At 53.1% G+C, this 20,222-nt stretch overlaps 1 protein-coding gene across 3 annotated transcripts in view; it reads right to left on the reverse strand.

Moving 5' to 3' along the window:
• TSPAN18 (tetraspanin 18) overlaps positions 1-20,222 on the reverse strand; it is a 204,869-nt gene that overhangs the window by 19,423 nt on the left and 165,224 nt on the right. For all 3 annotated transcript variants that reach the window (XM_064364999.1, XM_064364997.1, XM_064364998.1), the window contains exons 4-5: positions 4,537-4,609; positions 1,569-1,763 (exon numbers count right to left, since the gene is read on the reverse strand). In XM_064364999.1, coding sequence (XP_064221069.1) covers positions 1,569-1,763; positions 4,537-4,599 — 258 coding nt within the window. In that variant the 5' untranslated portion in view covers positions 4,600-4,609. The remainder of the gene's footprint in view (positions 1-1,568; positions 1,764-4,536; positions 4,610-20,222) is intronic.

Here is a 20,222-nt window from a genome sequence, read left to right on the forward strand (position 1 = left end):
GCGTTTCTTTGTTTCTCTCCAAATGAGGTCTGCAGTGTTTGCGCTGTTGAAGGACAAATGGGCCCAAGGCTCCCTGTCACTCATTTCCCAGCTGACTTCACTTCCTCTGGATGGGGGCATCTCACTCGGACACGAATGGGGCTGTGCAGTGTGCCCTCGTCTGGGGAGGAGGCATGGTGCCAGGTCTCTCCTCCCAGCACTGCTGGTGCTGCTGTACCTACAGAACATCGCAAGGCAGCCCTCCAGCCGACCTGCCCAGGTCTCCCTGTCATTCAGCTCCGCCCACAAGGAGCATCGGCAAGTTGACCCAGCCACATGCACACTTCTCTAAACAGGGTTTTAACTTACCCTGTAGCAGGACTGGGCTCAGCCCAGAAGTTCTCCAAGTCCAGGACCTCTTAGAGGAGCGAAGAACCATCCGCCCAGCACAGGAAAGCAGGTAGAGGCCCCAAGTGCCACCGCCCAGGGGAATCCAGAAGACTCGAGAACCAGAACGCCCACTGTTTGTCTGGTTTGGCTGTGATCTAGAGCTGAGCTGGTCGACCCCCTCTTTAGCATAAGACACGACTGCTCAGGGAGGTTGAGGAACTAGGCTGGAGCCGCACCCTTAGAGATGGAGCAGGGAGTCCACTCCAAATAGGCCCGCCCACTGCCCAGCTCATCCACACGGCTCGACCGCCTCCCCTGTGCCTGTTTTGAGAGATGGGACCATGGCCACCGGCGCACCTCCAGCACCCAGTGTACTACATGCCCCTATAGGAGCTTGAGGGTTATTTACTTAAAGAATAAGAAACCTTCAGAGGGCATATCATACCTATTTCAGAATTGGATATCTACAAGGGGAAGGCCTCATCCACTAGCCATTTCAGGGATATTACTGAGGAGTTATATAGTAGAGTTTTTAAAAGCAAGCAAATGGAAAACCAGCAAGGTCCATGTCAGCGACCTCAGTTGACCATGCCTTGGAGAAGCCTGGCTGTTCAGACCTGGACACCAAGGCCCCCTCCACCTGGGCCAGCTCATCTACTGCAGTGATGGGCCTGGTACAAAAGCAGTCTCTGGAAGCTGGGGCCACCAAGGCAAACGGAAAAGGCTGGGGACCGCCCCACCCCTGGAGGTGGGTTCATGTGGCTCAAACCTCATTCTGAGTTTCCTGGCATGCGGACATAGGCCAGGTGTGCCTTGAGCCAAGGGCCCTGACTTGACTGGAGGCAGGCAGCAAAGTGAAGTGGGAGGGAGGAAGGGCGGCCCCAGGGAGAAAATAGTCCCAAAGGCATGGGGAGAGGCAGCCTGAGGCGCTGCAGGGGCCCTGGCCCAGCATCTGTTTTGTCCCCTCCACCCCCAACTCCCATGGGACTCCGGGCTAGTCACTGACCGTCTCAGGGCTTCAGGACCACTGACTCCAGAATGAGTAGGGTCAGATCGTCTCCATGATCCCTTCTGCTTTGACAGCCCCCGGTTTGGGAAGCACTGGTCTGAATGGAAGCCAGCCAGGGCCTGGGAGTCCGCAGCCGATCCCCGACACCCCTCATTGCACCCAAGGGTGGGGTGGGGGCTGGGGTACTCACAAATAGTAGCAGACACTTGTTCTCACGGACGGCCCCGCAGCAGCCCAGGAAGCCGAGCAGAAAGAGCAGGCCCCCCATGGCCAGGAGGATGTAGGCGCCCGTGAGGAGCAGGGGGTTGGCAGCCACGATCTCCCGGAAGCCGGTGGGGTCCACCATGACCCAGATGCCGATGGCCAGCAGGCAGGCTCCGCCCAGCTGCTCGGGCCGGTGGAGGAGTGGGGAGGAGAAACAGGCAGAAAGGGAGGTTAGGCACTCCTGACCCAGCCCCAGGGTTGGAGGCGTCAAGCACTAGGTGAGCTGGGCAGGAATTCATCTGCAGTGAGAGCCAGTGGGTCCCAGCTGCACCTTGAATTGTTTTAAATATTTCTAATTGCCGTGATCTTAAGTGCAAGACGCATCCTCTACATCCAATTTCTGACCCAGGCCCCACCCTGGGCTCTGAAAAAAACACACATCATATACAGGTTATTTTATCTTCTGAAATGTCAACCTGTGGATGAGGAGGCCATCTAGCCCAACCCTCTGATTCCACACAGAGAGGGCCAGCCAGCAACTTGCTGAAGGTCACACAGCAAGTTCATGGGAGAGTCAGGGCTCTGTCCCAGGTCCTTAAACAAAGGTCCATTAACATGTCCTGAGTGAGCCCTACTCTGTGTTCACACCACCTATGCTAAGGGCTGGGAAGACACAGACCAAGTCATCGTCACTGTCCCCCGCGGGACTCTCAGTGAGGTTCCAACCTGAGAGTGGGCTCCCCACTCTCCAATCCGTGGCTCAAAAGCCTTCGGATTTATGTCTCTATCAACATGGGTTCTCCATGCCTTATTTATCTTTGGAAAGAGGCAGTGCAGTCTAGAGAGAGAGAGCTGTGCCACCTATTAGCTGTGTGACCTAAGGCAAGTGGCATAACCTCTCTGAGCCTTTTAGCTTCCTTGTGGTCAAACAAAGACTCAAATACTCACAGGCTAAGGCAGCCCCAGGGAAGAAAGGACAGAAGGTGTTTAGCAGATTTCAATAAATATCTGCTCCATTTTTCTTTTCTTTTTTTTCAGACAGAGTTTTGCCCTGTCACCCAGGCTGGAGTGCAGTGGCAGGATCATGGCTCACTGCAGCCTTGACCTCCCAGGCTCAAGTCATCCTCCCACTTCAGCCTCCCAAGTAACTGGGACCACAGGCACATGCCACCATGCCTGGCTAATTTTTGTATTTTTCTATAGAGACCGAGTTTCGCCGTGTTGCCCAGTCTGGTCTCAAACTCATGGGCTCAAGCAATCCACCTGCCTTGACCTCCCAAACTGTTGGGATTACAGGTGGGAGCCACAGTGCCCCGCCTATTCCATTCTTCTTAGGCACAGATAAGTATTAGTAGCAAACCTGTTGTGGGAAGAACCAAAGTTTGGCACCATGGGACTTAGGGCTGTAAAGTATCTGAAATCCCTTTGTGTGGCGGGAGGATCAGAGGCCCCCAGAGGCCTGTGTGAGGGTGGACAGTGGGGCAATAGGAAAACTGCTGGGCTTTGGCTTGGCTGAGCAGGACTGCGTGCTGAAGAGAGCTGATGGCTTTGGGCAAGGGGCATTTGTAGGTGCCCTCAGGGCAGGAGTCCAGTGGCGAGGCCTGAGGGACCCAGCAGGGGAAAGAGAAGGAAAGATCGAACAGGAGTGGCTAGTGACAGAGTTTCTGTTCTTGCCACCTGCCGTGCCAGGTCTCTCCCTGGTCTCCCAGAGTGACTTCCAGGAAAACCCGCACCTCCTTATCGCTGCTGGTAAGCTTGGGATTCCGCAACCGTATGCTAAACTCTTCACGGACGGCCCAGCTCCATTTCGGGTGGGAACGCTGGGGCTGGAGAGAGGGTGAGCTTGCGTGGGGTCACCCGGCTTGGCAGGTGGTGGCCTTGGGTCTAGAATTCAAATCTGCAAGGCTCGAGGCATTTTAGGATTATAAGGCAGGGAAGAGAAGCTAAGGGAGTTGCTGAAATGTATATATTTTTAAGACACAAAGGTATAGAGATAGAGATAGAGAGGGAAAGACAGACAGAGAGAAATAGATGGTCAGTCCTGGCCAGAAAGAGGACCCGCTCTTTCAAGAGCCTGCCCTGAAGGATGCAAGTAGAGTCTGATTCACCCAGGTCTTAGATGTACCAAGATCAAGGGCTGAGGCTGGACCAGGAAAGCCTGTGGAGGCCCAAGAAGCTGGGGCCATGGCTCCACTCCTGGGAGGGGCCACGAGTCTGAGCAGAGCCTGGGGTGGGTTCAGCAGGCAGGTGGGCTCAGCAGGCAGGTGGGCCACCTGAGTATCTGGGCCTCTGTCCCTTCATATACAGAATCCGTAGGTCAGATGGAAATGGAGCTAAGCTCTGGAGGATGGACCACATCCCGGTCACTTTGTAAACTAATCTTACTTAATTTTCAAAAAGCCTGTTGAGATAGGTCATTAAGAGGTGAAGATACTGAGGTTCAGAGAGCTGAACTGTGTCTCAAATCAGAAGCTGCTAAGATGTAGCACTGGGGTTTGAATGCAGGTCTTCCAGGCCCAGAGGAGTTTCTGATTAGATCCGGCGGCTGCACGGACTTGGCCCCTCCAGCTCTGAAGTCTATCTACCGCTCGCCGAGACAAGTTGGGTGGGGCTCCCTCTTGTTGCCCTCTGATCACCCCCATCCCCTCCTTTCCCACTCCCCACGAGAGGTCAGATCCCAAGACAGTGGCCGGGCCGAGGTCCCCTCCACCTTTGTCAGAGGGGCTGATCACCCTGCAGCCTGTGGAAAATGTCTCTCCTAAGAAGGTGGGCTCTTCAGAGTGGGGTGGGCACTGCTGGGGGCTCCCTTCCCTGAAAGCCTGGTTGACAGGTACCCCTCCCTCTAGTGCTGGCCCCTGTGCTCACCCCAGGGACTCGGCCCAGTGTGACTATTTCAAAGCAGCAGCCAGTTCTGCCCACCCAGCAGAGGTCTGGGAAGACCCAGCAATACTTACAAATATGAAGAAATTGAAAACAAACATCAGATACTTCATGCAGCTCAGACAGTCGCCTTCCATGATGTTCCACCTAAAAACACAAGGCCACCTCAGTCCTCCCGATGGGGGACCCCACCCAGGAAGAACCCCAGCCCTCCCTAGAGGGTCCCCGCAGCCAAACCCGCCCTTGCAAAGGCTGGAAAAAGATGGAGGCTGATGAGATGAGAACACTAGAGCTGGCCTGTCTGGGTTTCAGCCCTGGCTCTAGCTTTCATTCGCTGTGTGATCTTGGGCAAATTACTCCACCTCTCTGGGTGTTGCTCTCTCCAACTTCAAAGTGAAGATTAAGAACAGAACCTTCCTCCTAGCAGTGCTGTGAAAATGAAATGAAATCCCACAGTAACATGCTCAGCACATGGCCGGGCACGTGGTGAGTGCTCAGCCGTCCCGCTTCACGCTGTTGCTCTGCCGCAGGTGTGAGCTGGCCATTTGATAGATGAGAAAACCAAGGCTCAAAGCTGGAGGGCCTTGCTCAGGCCCCAGACCAGGACCAGAGGCTGCGCCTGACAAACGTCCCACCATCCCACACACCCTCCGGCCACAGAACAGACCAGGGTGGTTGCTTGGTGCCAGTGAGACAGGGTGTTGCAGGGAAGAGGAAAGCAGCCTACCGGGGGTCTGAACCCTGCTTCTCGGGCCAAAGCCTCCCTGAGCCTCGGCTACCTGTATCCCGAGACCTCCAGCATCCCACTTCCCCTGGAGGTTTTCCCGTCTTCACCTAAAAGTATACCCACGGCAGCAAGTTGTTGAACACGATTCCATTCAACCAACGCTGATTGAGCACCCGCGGCTTGCCAGGCACGGCCGGGGCTGGACAGAAATGCAAACGTCCCCATCCCCCAGGGGAGGCTAACAGCATCTACCACCATGAGTCAGATTTCAAGGTGCACAAGACATGTTTACATTCCATATCCATTATCTTCACATTTTCTTCCTAACAGCTCTGGGGAGAGACTCGGGGCAGGGATGAGAGAGCCATGTGACAGGTGGGGAGACTGAGGCTATGAATGAAAGCGACACGTCCAGTGTCCCACAGCTAGGAAGGGGCAGGGCCAGAACGCAAGCCAGTCCTGAGCTGCCAGAACTGCAGGTGCTTTGCCGGGGCGGGGGTTGTCCCTCCATGACAGGACTCGGCGCAAAGCGTTCTGGGAGTACGCACTGGGGTGCGGACGGATGTGGGGGAGATGGTGTCTGATTACTTTCTACGGCTCCCACTTTCTCCCACAGGACATGGCTGGACTCCATCTTCCTCCACAAAATAAGGTTGCTAAGTCTTACTCAAAGGGTTTCTGGGAGGCTTATTATTATTAATATTAATAATAGTAAAATGTGTAGCAAAACATCACACTAGACCCCATAAACATATAAAATCATTATTTGTCAATTTATAACAAAGTTGGGGAAATAGTAATAATCGTAGCCACTGTTTGGGGATCCAGCGCTGTGCCCAGGGCTTTGCACATATTATCTCATTTAATCCTTGCAACCACCAAGGAGGTATGTACTCTGATTATCACAAATCCTTCCATCAGCCCAGCCCTCAGAGAGGTTAAGGGATTAGTCCAAGGTCACACAGCTTGTAGAAAGCAGTGACAAGGCCCATGGCACATAATGGGCCTCAGCAACTCTGCCCGCTCCCTGCCCCAAATCACAATCCAACACTCTCCTCAGCAGCCAGGCTGGCACCCTCATATCATAAGGAACAGACGGAGCAGAGAGTGCCTGCCTCTCACCTGCCCGGCCGCTCCACCCCTCTCCTAATCGGTGATGACGGCACCACCCCAGGCTGCATTTTGGTCTGAGCTAGAGTTTTTCTGTAGGTGCACTTGAATCCATGGAGCGAGGAGCACAGACAGAGCCGGCTGGTGGGGAGGGGACCGGCAAATGTTGGTGGTCTCGGGAGTGGTGCCTCGCATCCCTCCTCTCATTGTTTCTGCCAAGGTGCCAGGTGTCTGTCCACCAGCCGACCTTGGCCAGGCAGACATGGCTAAGGCGCCTGGAGCCCGTGAGGAAGACCTGACAGGCACATTGGCTTTGGATTCAGCACTGGCCCCGGGGCCGGAGGGCCTTCCTCCTCCCTAAAGGGACGCCTCCCCCCTGCTGCTCCACAGGCCCTTATTGCAACTTGGAAAAGTGCTGAGCAGGGTAAGAACAGGTGGGGCCACTCAGCATCAAATCCCACAGAGGAAGCCACTCAGAGCCCACCTGGGACAGCCTCCTCCTTACCAGGAGGGAGAAACTGAGGCACCAAGTTAGCTAGTGAGGAACGCAAGGCCATTCAAAGGGAAAAATCTTAGGGTGAACCTGACTCAGGGGCTCCAGGCTCCAAGCCTTTGTCCTTCCAACAGTGCCTCGAGGGCTTCTCTTCAATTGTGCTGGGGGAAGGGAAAATCAGGGTTTTCCTGTGGTCACCCACCCAGGTCTCCACCCCTACAAATAATACTATTTATTGAGCATTTACTATGTGCTGGCTCCGTCCTAATACTTTACATTTAGTAACTCATAACAACCCATGAGATTAGTACTCTTATTATCCTCATTTTCTAGAGGTGGAAACTGGGTCAGATGGAGGCGAGGTGACTTGTCTGAGGTCATAGCTAGTGAGTGGTGAAGCCAAAACTGGAACCCAGGCAGTGTGATGGGGCGCTTTTCTTTACTTCAGTGAGCATGGCCTGAATTCATGACATGCCATCTGCCTTTGGAGGTAGAATCGGATGAAACCATCCTCTCTATCGCAGGGGTCTCTGAAACTTGTCCAGCCGCAGCCCTGCTCCTGGCCTTCTCTCTCATCCAGACACAGCCACCGCCTCTGGGCTGAGACTGGCGTTCCTACCTCCCCTTCAATCAAGTGCTTCCCTGCTGCCAGAAGGATCTTTCCACAAAGCACATGTCACCACAGCCCTCTCTTGCTGAAAACCTGACAGCTACAGGAGACCAAGCTGCCTCCTCCAGACCACAGGACCTCTAAGACTCCCCATGGCCACCTCTTGTTACTCCTGCCCTCACTTTCCAATCACCACCCTCAAAGCAGAGTCCCCCAAAGGTATCTCCCTGAGGCTTACTTGCTGCCTCTGCTCATGCTGATCCCTTCTCTTTCAATTGCCCTTCCACCTACTTCCAGTCTCACTTAATTCCTATTCATCCTTTAAGACTTGTCACAGGCATCACTTCTTCCAGGAAGCCTTCCCAATTGCCCCCCGCCTGTCCCCATCAAGCCAAGCTCAGTGCCTTCCCTAGTATAATATTCCGTGGCCTCTGCTGATGTCCACTGCTGCTCTCACCAAAATATATATCATTACATCACCAACCAGTGTTCCTGGTGAATCCCAGAGGAGCAGAATTGTGGCTGTGCCCTCCTGGGACACAGTAGGGACTGTCCATGGTTCCACATAGGGAGTGTTAATTCAGCAGTGTGTGCAGGAGGCCTGGTGCTGGGCTAAGGCATGCTTCTAGGCATTCGTAGCCTCCTCGCCTTCAACAGCTAGAAAGTGGAGCCACCAGGATTCCAACCCCCAGCCACGCTCTCTTGTGCTCCCTTTCCTCTCTCTGTCGTGCCCTCTCCTGGGTGAGGACAGCTGAGGACAGGGCCCTCTGAATGCCCTGCTTGCTCTCCCTTCTCTCCAGATCTTCCTGAGGCCGGAAAGCCTAGAGCTGCATGGGATGGGAGGCACCAGGAGAACCTATCCCTTCCTTTGCTCCAGGCCCCGCCCTCCCAGAGGCCAGTGGGCAGGGCCTGCAGCAGGATAAAGGGACCCTCTACCCTCATGGGTCCTCACTGGGGATCCATAGGGATGGCCGTCCTGTCTGGCCAGTATCTTCTGGTTGGTTCATGCCAGTGAATCCTGGTTGTTCAGCATCTTGGCCATCATCCCTGACTGTGGGGCCTCTACCCTTCCTTCATCACCAAGGCCAGGCTCTCTTCCTGCAGAACATCCCCCAGGATACCGTTTCCAGCCTGCCAGCCACATCCCTCCTATCATCCCTGACTTTCTAGAAGGAGTATCTAACCTGCATCTAACCAGCATGGTCCTAAGCTTGGACTCTGAAGTCAGACACACCTGGGTTCGAATCCCAGCCTATCACCTTTTCTACCTCTGTGTCTTTGGGCAAGTGACTTAGCCTCTTGGAACCTCCGTTTCTTCATCTATAAAATGTCCCGTGTAAAGGGCTCCCTGCTGTCTGCACAGAGCAGGGTGGACAGCGCCTATCACGTCCACACCTAACTCTGCCTTCATAGGTTACTATAGGCCTGCTGTTCCCTTAGATCGGAAACCCAGGACAGTGCCTTGCACCCCGGAGCCTTTCTCTTCTGACCCATCTCTCCTTTCAGCTCTTGGCTGACTTCAGCTCCACGCATTTCAGAGGCCCTGTGCCCTTTGGAAAGGGAAAAGATGACCGAACATTTATTGAGCACTGACTCATGGCTAGTCACGTGCCAGCTCCACAGAACTGACTGCTTTTAATCTCTCCAGAAAGTCCATAAAGCAGGACATACTATGCCCACTTTACAGATGAGGACACTGAGACTCAGAGAGGTCAAGTAACCTGCCCAGTATCACACAGCATATATGCACAGACTGGGCTTCAAAACCACGACTCACTCAACTCCAGATCCTGTACTCTACCTGATCCAGGAGCAGATGTTCAAGCAGAGAGTTAGGCACAAGGAGCACTGGCCTAGGAGTCTGGAGCCCTGGCTCCTGCTCTCTAAGTCACTGCTGTGTGACCTTGGGCAAATCACTTTCTCTCTCTGGCCTCAGCGTCTTCATGTGTCAAATGGCAGGGCAGGAATGTGCTTCCTCTATCAGGCCAGGATGGATGAACGGCCTTCGGAGGCAGAGCAGCCACAACAGCAAGAGGCTGAGTAGTCCTGTGGAGGGGGGGGCCAGGCTCTACCGTCCCTCCCTCTGCCCACCCAGGAAGAGCTTCTCTCCAGGGTAGGATCCAGCTTCAGCCGGCTCTGGCTCTTTAGCAATTAAGGAGTGTAATAAATATGGCAGCTCATAAACGGGCTACCTGTATTTATTGCATACCACATTCATTGTAGATTACATCTCATAGCCCCGGCTCAAGGAGCACTGGGCTCCAGACAAATGCAATCAAAGGAGACGTGTCTCCTGGGAAGAGCCTCTCAGGACCTCAAAGGTGAGTCAGGTAGGAAAATAGATGATGTGAGCCCGGGGGCTGGCGGAGAATATGGAGGCTCGGGTTCCAGTTTCAGAGCAGAGTGGATGAGTAAAAAGAGGGCTTTGGTGCTCAAGAAGGGACTGTGTCCTGGCTCTGCCAGGCATAGCTGGTGGGTAAGTTACCTAACTGCATACAACTGAATTTCTTCTCTGTAAAGTCAGGATACACATAATGCCTTCCTCACGATGCATGGAAAATACAGAGTGCAGGGCTTGGCACATGGTAGCTAATAATAGTAACCACTGGCATACATCGAGTTCTTACTATGTGCCAGGGAACACGCACGATTTCATTGAATCCTTGTAAAGCTCTGGGAATAGGTAATGTAATTCTGTTTTTCAGGGGAGGGAATTGAGGCTCGGAGAGGTGGAATCACTTGTCTAAGATCACACAGCACAGAAGTGCCTGAGCCAGAATTTGAACCCAGGTCTGTCTTAATCTGGAGCCACAACTCCTAATCATCATTCTGAATAGATGCGAATTCCCTTGCCCCATTCATCCATCCTCCTCCAAAGTGCAGAGCTGTCTTCACACCACCTATGCCATTTTATCTCCCATTCTCCAGCAGGGACAGCCGCCGGAGCCAGCCTCCATTGCCAGGCTGAAGCCTAGAGACCAGGGCTCACCTGCTCCATCCCCTATAGAGACCTTCTGAATGTGGGGACACACCTCCATAGCCAATTGGTAAGACTACAATGACAGACACATGGGACCTCCAATCTCAGCCTGGCTGTTAGCTCCACCCATCCATAGGTGACTTCTAGAAGTTAAGTCATCGCTGCACAGTTCCCTAATTTACTTCTAAAGAGGGGGGAACCATGGAGAATCTCTCGAGGGTGGGGTGGGAAGAAAATTGATACCACGAGGTTCAAGAGCTTTGTTGTTGCTCAAAAAAGAGGCACTTAGGAAGGAGATGGAGGATCTGTCTGCTGAGGGACATGACGCCCTTCCTGGGGCCGGTGGTGGGAGGCCCATCAAAGTCTCCCCATTCCCCTGAGCTGAGGGGGCCCTGGGAGAGAGTAGCAGTGTGGGTGGAGCCTGTGGGGTCAGGTGGGACCCAGCCTGTCACTTTCTTGCCTCGTGACTGTGGACTTCTCCAGGCCTTTGAGATCATGCCTGCAAAGTGGGGCCAGGAATGCTGACCTCCTCTAGAAATTGTGCTAACTGAGCATGAAATGATATCATAGACGTACAGTTTATCACGCTGTGTCTGACACACGGAGGCTCTATCCCAGCTCTGGGCTCTGTTCCTCCCTCCTGCCCTGCCACAAGGTAGCTCCTCTCAGCTGCTCTCCTAGACACCAGGCACATCAGCTTCAGCTTCAGGAAAGGGGAGGACTCTGGGTGGAGGATTCTGAAGCAGGGAGAGCGATTGCGTTCAATGGTTCTCAAACTGGATTCCCTGAGACTAGCCACATCCTAAAGTTATTTTCAATATTTCAAATAACACCTCAGACATCAACCTCTCACCATGGGCTGGCTCAAGGGGCAAGTGTCTTGGGTTTTGGAGCCATTAAACCACCCCCGGGTGGAGGGACCTTGTTTCTCGGGTTGTTCAGAATCTCTGGCCACCAGATCTGTATGACTTTGCAGAACAAAAATGAACATGCTATTTGGTGCATTAAATTATTTACATCCTGAGGCCCAGAGGGATGAAATGCAGGAGTCAGCATCAGAGGCAAGCCTGGCTGAGTGGAAATTCCACTCCCCACGTGCACCTGGAAAGCACATTGGAGAGCAGTTTAGGTACTGTGATCCCTCTGTCCTTCCACATGGCGTCTGCTCAGGATCTGCTCTGTGGATCCTGTGGTCTGAAGGCTCATGTGCCTGTCACAGCAACCCTCATCTGGCCACAGCAAGGTCCTGTGCTTACAGATAGGTGTCTTATACAATATGATCCTCAGATGCAGCCAACTGTTTCATGTATAACAAATCCAGATGTTTAAGGCTGCTATGGTTTGAATGTTTGTCCCCTCTGAAAGTCATGTTGAAACTTAATACTCAATGTAATAGGATGAAGAGATGGGACATTTAAGAGGTGATTAGGGCCAGGCACGGTGGCTCACGCCTGCAATTCCAGCACTTTGGGAGGCCAAGGCAGGTGGATCATAAGGCCAGAAGATTGAGACCATCCTGGCCAACATGGTGAACCCCATATCCACTAAACACAAAAATTAGCCGGGCATGGTGGCACATGCCTGTAGTCCCAGCTACTCAGGAGGCTGAGGCAGGAGAATCACTTGAACCCAGGAGGCGGAGGCTGCAGTAAGCCAAGACAGCACCACTGCACTCCAGCCTGGGTGATGGAGTGAGATTCTGTCTCATAAATAAAAAAAAGGTGATTGGATTGCAAGGGCTCTGCCCTCATGACTGGATCAATACACTCATGGATTAATGGGTTACCCTGGGAATGGGTTGGTTATCCTGAGAGTGGGTCTGTAATAAAAGTCACTTTGGCATGCTCAGCCCTCTTGCCATGTAATGCCCTGCACCGCCTTGGAACTCTGCAAAGAATCCCCCCCAAGCCCCACCAGCAAGATGGCCTTCATCAGATGCAGCCGCTTGACCCTGGACTTCCCAGTCTCCAGAACTGTAAGAAATAAATGCCTTTTCTTTATAAATTATCCAGTCTCAGGTGTTCAGTTATAGCAACAGAAAACACACTAAGACAAAGGGCTTTAAGGGAACTTCAGGTAAACTTCTGACACTACTGTTTGTGTAAGTGCTGACTTCGATCCAGCTCTTGTGTAACTTACATCACCAACAGATCAATACAAGAAGTTCTTCATTGTCAAAGGTTGGGAAGCATGATCTGGCCCAATAGCCTCATTCTGGAAATGAGAAAACTGAGGCTGACAGAGGGAAAAGGAGGTTGGCCAAGTTACAAAACCAATTAATGAGTCATGGATATGAGCTTGGAAGCCCAGCCCAGTGCCTTGTGGATAAATCGCATATTCTATGTGCAACTTATTTATTTTGGGAGTATGTCTCTGCCTTTATTAGAATGCATGTTTCATAAAGGCATGGACTTCTTTCATTCACTGGCTTATTTCTAGTGTCTAGAGCAGTGCCTGGTGCATAGTGGGTCCTCAATTAATATATCTGGATGAATAAATGAATGAATGCATAGTGGGTCCTCAATTAATATATCTGGATGAATAAATGAATGAATGTATAGTGGGAAAAGAGCAAAAAGAAATGGTGGAGTCAGCAAATCAGAGAAATACACAAAGCCAAGTCTGAAAGAGAGGGAGAGACTGAGGGAGACAGACAGGCAGACAGACTGGAAAGGATCAGAGTGGAGCAGGGACAGTGTCAGGCGATGGGGCAGAGGTGCACTGAGAAAGGAGAGGCAGTTGCCAATGTGTCACCTAGGCAGTTCTTTGGGCATCAGCCGGACAGAATCTCCCTTGAGCAGGGCTCATGTATATTTCTTTTATCAGCCCAGCTTGTCCAATAAGAGAAGATGTTCAATTACTACAGGAAGTCAGTAAGGAGCAGCCACATGAAGGGAGCTGTTTATGAAAACCCGCCCACCAGATGCACACACTTGGGGAAAGTGTCCTGCTAATCTGGGCCCGTTAGAGCTCATGAAAAGCTCTCGGTAGCTGGGGCCACTCCAGTGGGGGAGGTCTGCACTGAGTGCCCACCTTCTGCCCAGATGGCAGCTCCTGGGTGCCCTTGCAGGAGCTGCCTGGGAAGCCACATCTTTAAGGGTCTTGCAGATTCTGGCATGGGCTTCACGTATGCTGACATGACTGCATGAGGCTGATGGCCTGGGAGGAGACAATGGGTGTGAGTGGCCTACATCCCTGGATGCCACCCAGGCATCCACCACAATGCCTCAGCAGAGAGAGTGCCGGCAGGGCCCGGTTCATCAACTTCCTCCCCCAAAACCCAAACTCCCAGCACAGAGAGATTTGATGCTGGAAAGTGTTTCTTGGCTTTGCATAAGGATTTGCCAGAAGGTTCCTTCAGAGGGCCAGCTCTCAGCAATGGAAATGACGGTTCAATTTCAGAAATCAAAGAGGCCCAGATGGAGACTCCTATTCTATCACTCCTTCGGGGAATTCCACAGCCAGCTCCTGCTCACACCCTGGGTTAGAGGACAGTCCCAGGAAGAACTGGGACCTGGAGAAGCCTGGGCTGTAGGGTATTTCTAGGGAAGGAAAGGGGAGATATCCATGCCTATTCAGAATCCCTCCTGTTCAAGTACAAGCCTGCCTGGGGTCAGTGAAGGGGCAGTAGGTCAAAGACTCCTCCTCATTTACCCACTCCTCCCTTCCTCTCGCAATCCATCCACTCACCCACCTACTTGCACTCAGTAGATGTACATTGAGTTGCTACTATGTGCCAGGGGCTGTGCCAGGGAGTGCGAGGTACAAATAAGCACGGGTACACAGGTGAGTGGTGGTAGCCTGGAGGTGACAAGCAGGCAGGTAACAGCAGGGCTGGGGAAGCCGCAGTGGGGAGGACTCACTCTGCCTCCAGCATAACTCCAGGTGGGGTGGGGGTGGGGGGTAGTGGGGAAGCGGGTGGCGAAGGTTAGTCTTGCGGGAGTGCAGAGGTAGAAATGGGAAGATTGAAAGGCAGGAGAAGGGGCCCCCCTCCTGAGACGTGACCACAGCCCCAGGAGCTGACACCCCTGTTTGGCCTAAACGTACATATGTGACAGGCCCTTCAACTGCCTGCCCATCTGTGTGCACCAGCTTCAGGCACTCCATGAACTTGGGGTACAGTGCCGACATGCATGAGCTCATGAAATGCTCAGAACAACTCCATGAAGTAGGTATCACACCACCATCCCCACAGTACAATGGGGAAACTGAGTCCAACTGAAAAGAGAGAGAACTGACTTGTCCAATGTCACACTGTTGGTAAGTGACACGGCTGGAATCCAAACTCAGGGGTCAGAGTCAAAAGTGACCTTTGCAGAAAGTGCTTTCTCTTCCTGTGTGATCACAATGAATTCTCACCACAGCCCGCGAGGCAGGCTATCGCCCCATTTTACAGAAGGAAACTGAGGCTTGGAGATGTCAGTGACAAGGCCTAGCAGCTTCAGGAGATTTCAAGCTGTTTCCGGCTTTGCAGTTCAGGGCCTGTGCCCCACGACCAGCCCCAGGGCTCCGGGAAGCAAGGACGGAGTGATGGTTTTTTCCTGCTTCTCTTCTTTTCCTGCTCCATCCCAGCCCTGGTCCCCTACATCACAGTTCCCTGCCCAGCCTCTCAGGCTGCTGCACTGAGTGTGACAGAGCTCATCTCCCTCTGGACATTGAGGCTGAGACAAGAAGCACGGTGACACAGGTCAACTCAGAGACAAGGAGGAGGTACCGAACTCTGGGAGAACGTCTGGCAGTTGCCTACCTCCTCCCCACTGGGGAGCTCCAGCCCCTTTGAATGCTGTCCCCTGTCCTGAAAATGGGCTCACCCCTCGTGGAGTCCCAACTTCCCTGAACTAACCCACTTTCCCCTGTTCTCTTTGTCCTCCGTGAGCCCCCATCTCATTGACTGGCTCATTGACTGATGGGGTGACTGGCTCACCCCATCACTGACGCTTCTGCAGCGGCTGGGTTGGTGCCTGCCTTGGCCAGCTCCCTTGGGGAAGTCACACCCTCTCCAAGGTGCTGGGCTCTCCTTGGAAAACTGTGATGATGAATTTGGAAGCCAAAGGTGGTGGTAAGAATTCACAGTACCATGGGGGCTATTAGTATCAGCAGCATCGAATATTGGAAACAAGGGGATCCCCAGCCCACATCCACCGGTTATGAATGGAGCAGGGTGTGGAGGACAGCCATGGACACATGGCTTGGATACAAACATCTTTCCTCTAAACAAAGTCAAATTCTAATGAATTGCCACAATTTTGTGATAACTGAACCTAGTAACTACTAGGATTGACCAAGTACCAGACTCTGCTGGACCTTTCTCCTACCTTACCTTATTTAATCCTTACCGAGGAGGTGGGTACTGTTATCATCCCATTTTATAGATGAGGAAGCTAAAGCATGGGCAGGGTAACTAACTTGCCTGAGTTCATTTATCTGGTTAGCAAAATCAGTCTCCAAAGTCTCCAGCCCAGCGCTGCTCTGCCCTGAACCAGGCAGCTAGGCACAGAGGCCCAGGAAGTTGGCTAGACTCCTTCCCTGAGCCAGCTGGAGGCCCTTGGGAATGGCCCATGCCCGATATCCCTTGACAGATGGGAGCCCCGAGGCCCAGAAAGGCACAGAGATGGGACGGAGGTCACGCAGGGCCTCGGGGCTTTCCTGGGCCGACCCCTGCCCGGGCCAGACAGCTTTATTAATCTCACCCCTCCTGTCGCCCAGATGGCGGCTAAGCCCCATCTGCACGGCGTGGGGGCCCAGGAGGGGCTGTCTGATTAAGAAGAACAGCTCAGTTCATAAATCACTTCTTTTACTTTCACTCCCCCCAGCCCCCGGGCATGCTTTCTGGAGAGAAGGAAAGGAGGCGGTGGACAAGAGAGATGGAAGCAAACGCAAAGTCTGGGCTGGTGCAGAGCCGAGAAAGGGCCTGCACGTGCCCCAGCCAGGAGAGGGTGCTGTGGTCAAGGGCAGAGCCTCAGCGGACTCCGTGTTCCCCTGCAACCACCGGGTTCCCACCAGTGGAGGATCTGCCTGTACCAGCCCAAAGCCTGAGCCAGACGCCTCACCTTCGGAGCCTCGCCTCTGCATCTGGGAGGTGGGGAGCCTCAGAGCTAACTTCTGGGATCCCTTCCAGAAGGATGCAAGGAGATGATGAGGGTGAAAGCACTTGACAGGCTGCACACCCCGTTCCCTCCTTCCTGCGCTCCCGGCACCAACAGTGCCAGCCCTGTGCTTGCCCAAGGCATAGGGCCAGGGGCTGCCCTTCCTCAAGGACTCACTCAAGTCTAGTGAGACTCAATCACCACAGTCCCTACTCAGAAGTGTTAATGGCCACGTTAACCACGTGTCCTGGGCTTGCCAGGCAAGATACAGAAACGAAACCTTGACTGCCAGGGTGAGGCTGGGGTAGGGGAAGCCTAGATCAGGGAGGCCGTGTGGGGAGGACTGGGACAGGGTCAACAGTTGCTGAGGCCTGATGATCACGTAAGGCAATGCATTATGGGCGTTCACTTAAAATGATCTCACTTGGTCCTCCAAAAAGCTCTACAAAGTAGATGATATTATCATCATTCCCTTTTAGGGATGAGGAAACTAAAGCTCCAAGGGGCTAGAAAGGTTCCGGAGCTGGGAAGAGATGGAGCTGGGATTTGTAGCCAGGCTTTGCAGGACTGCAAAACCACATCCTTTCCTCGGTCAGGACGCCGGCCTGAGGCCTGGAAGGGTAACAGTGATTCTTGCCATCAGGTTCAAGGCTGATGGGGAGGACTTATTTGCTCACTGGCTGCGCCTGCTGGGCCTCATCCCAAGACAGACGGTCTCATAAACAAGCAATTGGCCTGAGATCCTGGCGTGCCTGGTGCTGGCACCAACGGGGACATGGTCGCAGCTGAGAGGGGGGATAAAATCTAATTAGGCTCCTGGGGGCGGTGCCTTGAGGGTTAACCAGGAGCACAGCCTGCTGTGGATGCAATCAAATCCTAAATGACAGCCTCCCCTGCCCCCCAGGCTCACGGAGCTGTGAATGTCAAGGCACAGAGCATCTGCAGGGTCTGGGAAGAACGCCTCTCTAGTCTGTGAGCTGAGCCAGGCTGGGCACCCTGTCCCTGCCACCAGCCCCTTTCCTCTGTCCCATGCAGAACTCCCACAGGGCCATCAGGGAACCATCAAAGAAGGAAGCATCTTAGTGAGGGCTGTCTGCAACTCCTCATTTCACACTGTGGGCGCTGAGGCCCAGAGAGGGCTGGGCTCTTGCCCACAGTCACACAGCACGGCTGGAACCAAGACCTCCTGACATGAAGCCCGCTGCTCTTCCCACCAATCAAAGCAGCCTCCTAGGACCTACACCTGTATTTAGGTAACTCCTGAAAGTGCTTTATACACATTATGTCATCAGAACCCCCCAACTACCCTTCGAGGTAAGCAGTCCTGTTTTATAGAGGAGGAGACTGAGGCTCACTGGCCTGAAGTCACACAACAGGTTAGGACCTGCTGGGACAAAATAAGGTTCCTGGCTCTTCTGCCCTGGCTGTCTTCCAGAAGACTTTCAGCCCCAATCCCCGGGCGACCCTCACACAATCCATGCCTCCCATCCCCCAAAGACTGGGCTGGACTTAAGCCACAGAAGGTGCTGGTCCCAGACATAGGCCGGGGGTCCCTCTGCCTGTCCTAGACACTAGACATTGTGCTGAGACCACCCATTTGCAAAGGCCTCTGCAGAGAAAGCTCCTCACCCTCTTGCAGGGACTGTTACTTTGCCACTTTGTCCGAAGGCAAGGCAGCCTGGGAAACCCACACAATTTGGGGGCAGCACAGAAGCGTGGGGGTCACTCTGTCTGTCAGGAAGAGTGTCTACCTCCAGCAGCCAAGTGTAGTTGAAGCAGGCCAAGCAACCAAGTCCGGGGGCCTGGGAGGGATGGAGCGGGTCAGAGTGAAGCCAGCCTCTCTGCTCAGGATGCCCACTCACACCCTGTCCTTTGGGCCCAGCTGAGCCCTCCAGGAAAGGTGCCCGGCAGCCTAGCTGGCAGTCTGGGGAAAGGCAGGTGCCAGGAGGAGAGGAGCAAACATTCCAGGCAAACAGGGCTCTGGGAGCCCCAGAGGGCAGGTGTGGCAGGGAAACCCCAGTTCTGGGAGATGGTGTAAGCACCAGGGGACGGGAAGGAAGGCTGACTCGGCCTGCTCGGGGGAGTGTAGACAGCCCTGCAGCCTCCCATGGCCTTGGGGAAGGGGCTACAGGCACAAGGCGGCAGGTGGTCTGGCTGCTTCCATGGGGTTCAGAGAGTGCCCACTCAGTGGCTCCCTGGGTAGCCAAAGAGCAAGCTTCCTCCAACCAACCATTATTCTTGTGGTAATTCACACCATAACACTCTTCATTCATTCGCTTCTATGTTCATGCTTTTGTTCATTCCCCATTAGTGAGCATCCTTGACTTTTGCAGGAACTCCAGGGGCCAGAAAGAATGGAAGGACTGGCCCCCAAAACTGAGGTCTGGGGGATCAACCAGTAGCAGCCTCTGAAGCTTCTCTGATGATGGCCCCGCTCTGGCTGCTCCAAAGTGTCCCTGTGCCCTAGTTCCTCAGGAACCCTCGACACGCATACCTGGGCTCACGGTCACAGTAGTCTCAGCAATCCTCACCGTGTCCCCTGCCCAGCCTTGCACAAGCCAGAGCTTCTGGCAACACCTGCTCGGGCTTCACCTGGACTGAGTCTTGTTCTCATCCTCCAGGCTGCCTCCCTGAAGGTTTTGGGAAACTTCATGCTACCCAGAGCCTGGGTTTCGACAGCTCTTTCTGTATACCTGGCCTTTGACTAAAGGCATACGGGTCCTTACAGGAATCTAGAGGGTGTGTCCACTCCCCACTGACCTTATTATTGAACTGGGCTCAGGGACGGTGTGCTACCAACCTTGGGTCATTCAGCCAGGCTGCAGAAGCCATCTGGCCTGACTCCAGAACCCAGCACCTAGCCCCTTAGCAAGGATCTCTCACCCTACCCCACCCTTCAGGAGTCTAGTGAGGCCTCTGGACCCCACTTAAATATAATACATAAGATTAAAAAGGAAACCAATTATTTTGAAATATAGCTATCAAAAATATTGGCGGGGGGATGACAGGGTTTTGCTCTGTTGCCCAGATCTGAATGCAGTGGCATGATCACGGCTCACAGCAGCCTCCACACAGCAGCCTCCAGCTTCTGAGTTCAAGGAATCCTCCCACCTCAGCCTCTCAAGTAGCTGGAACTCCAGATGCTTGCCATCATGCCCAGCTAATTTTTTCTCTTTTTGTAGAGACAGGGCCTCCCTATGACATCCAGGTTGATCTTGAACTCTTGGGCTCAAGCATCCACCTGCTTTGACCTCCCAAAGTGCTGGGATTACAAGTGTGAGCCACTGTGCACAACCAAAATACTTTTTAAAAAGCAAATTTGGAATAGAATAATACAAGTGCTTTTCTTAATGAACATGCAAAATTCAAGATCTAGTGATGGATCTAATAACTATCATTTTAAGAAATTCTCAGCAATTTTTAGGCAATTTGAAAATATGTACTTAGATCTATTGATGACAAAGTCACAAGTTCTGCTAATAGCACTGTGGATTATGGCTTATGCTCATAATTGAAGAAAATACTCATTTTCAGTGAAATGTTAAAGTGAAGATATAATATGTTTCTCAAAGTTCACCAGTCCCTTGAGTTCTATGGAATCAATCCATGGACCCCAGAATGAGAACATCATTTTAACGCCTCACCCTCTCTATGTCTTAGCAGTCCAGTTTACCACTCGACAATTCCCATCCTTCTCCAAATCATCCTTCTCCTCAGTCCCCGCTCTCAGCAGAGGGACACAAAGTTTGCAGCA

Source organism: Aotus nancymaae, unplaced genomic scaffold, assembly GCF_030222135.1.
Source record: "Aotus nancymaae isolate 86718 unplaced genomic scaffold, 86718_ANA_hifiasm-v0.15.2.pri h1tg000059l, whole genome shotgun sequence".
In the NCBI taxonomy this organism is placed as follows: domain Eukaryota; kingdom Metazoa; phylum Chordata; class Mammalia; order Primates; family Aotidae; genus Aotus; species Aotus nancymaae.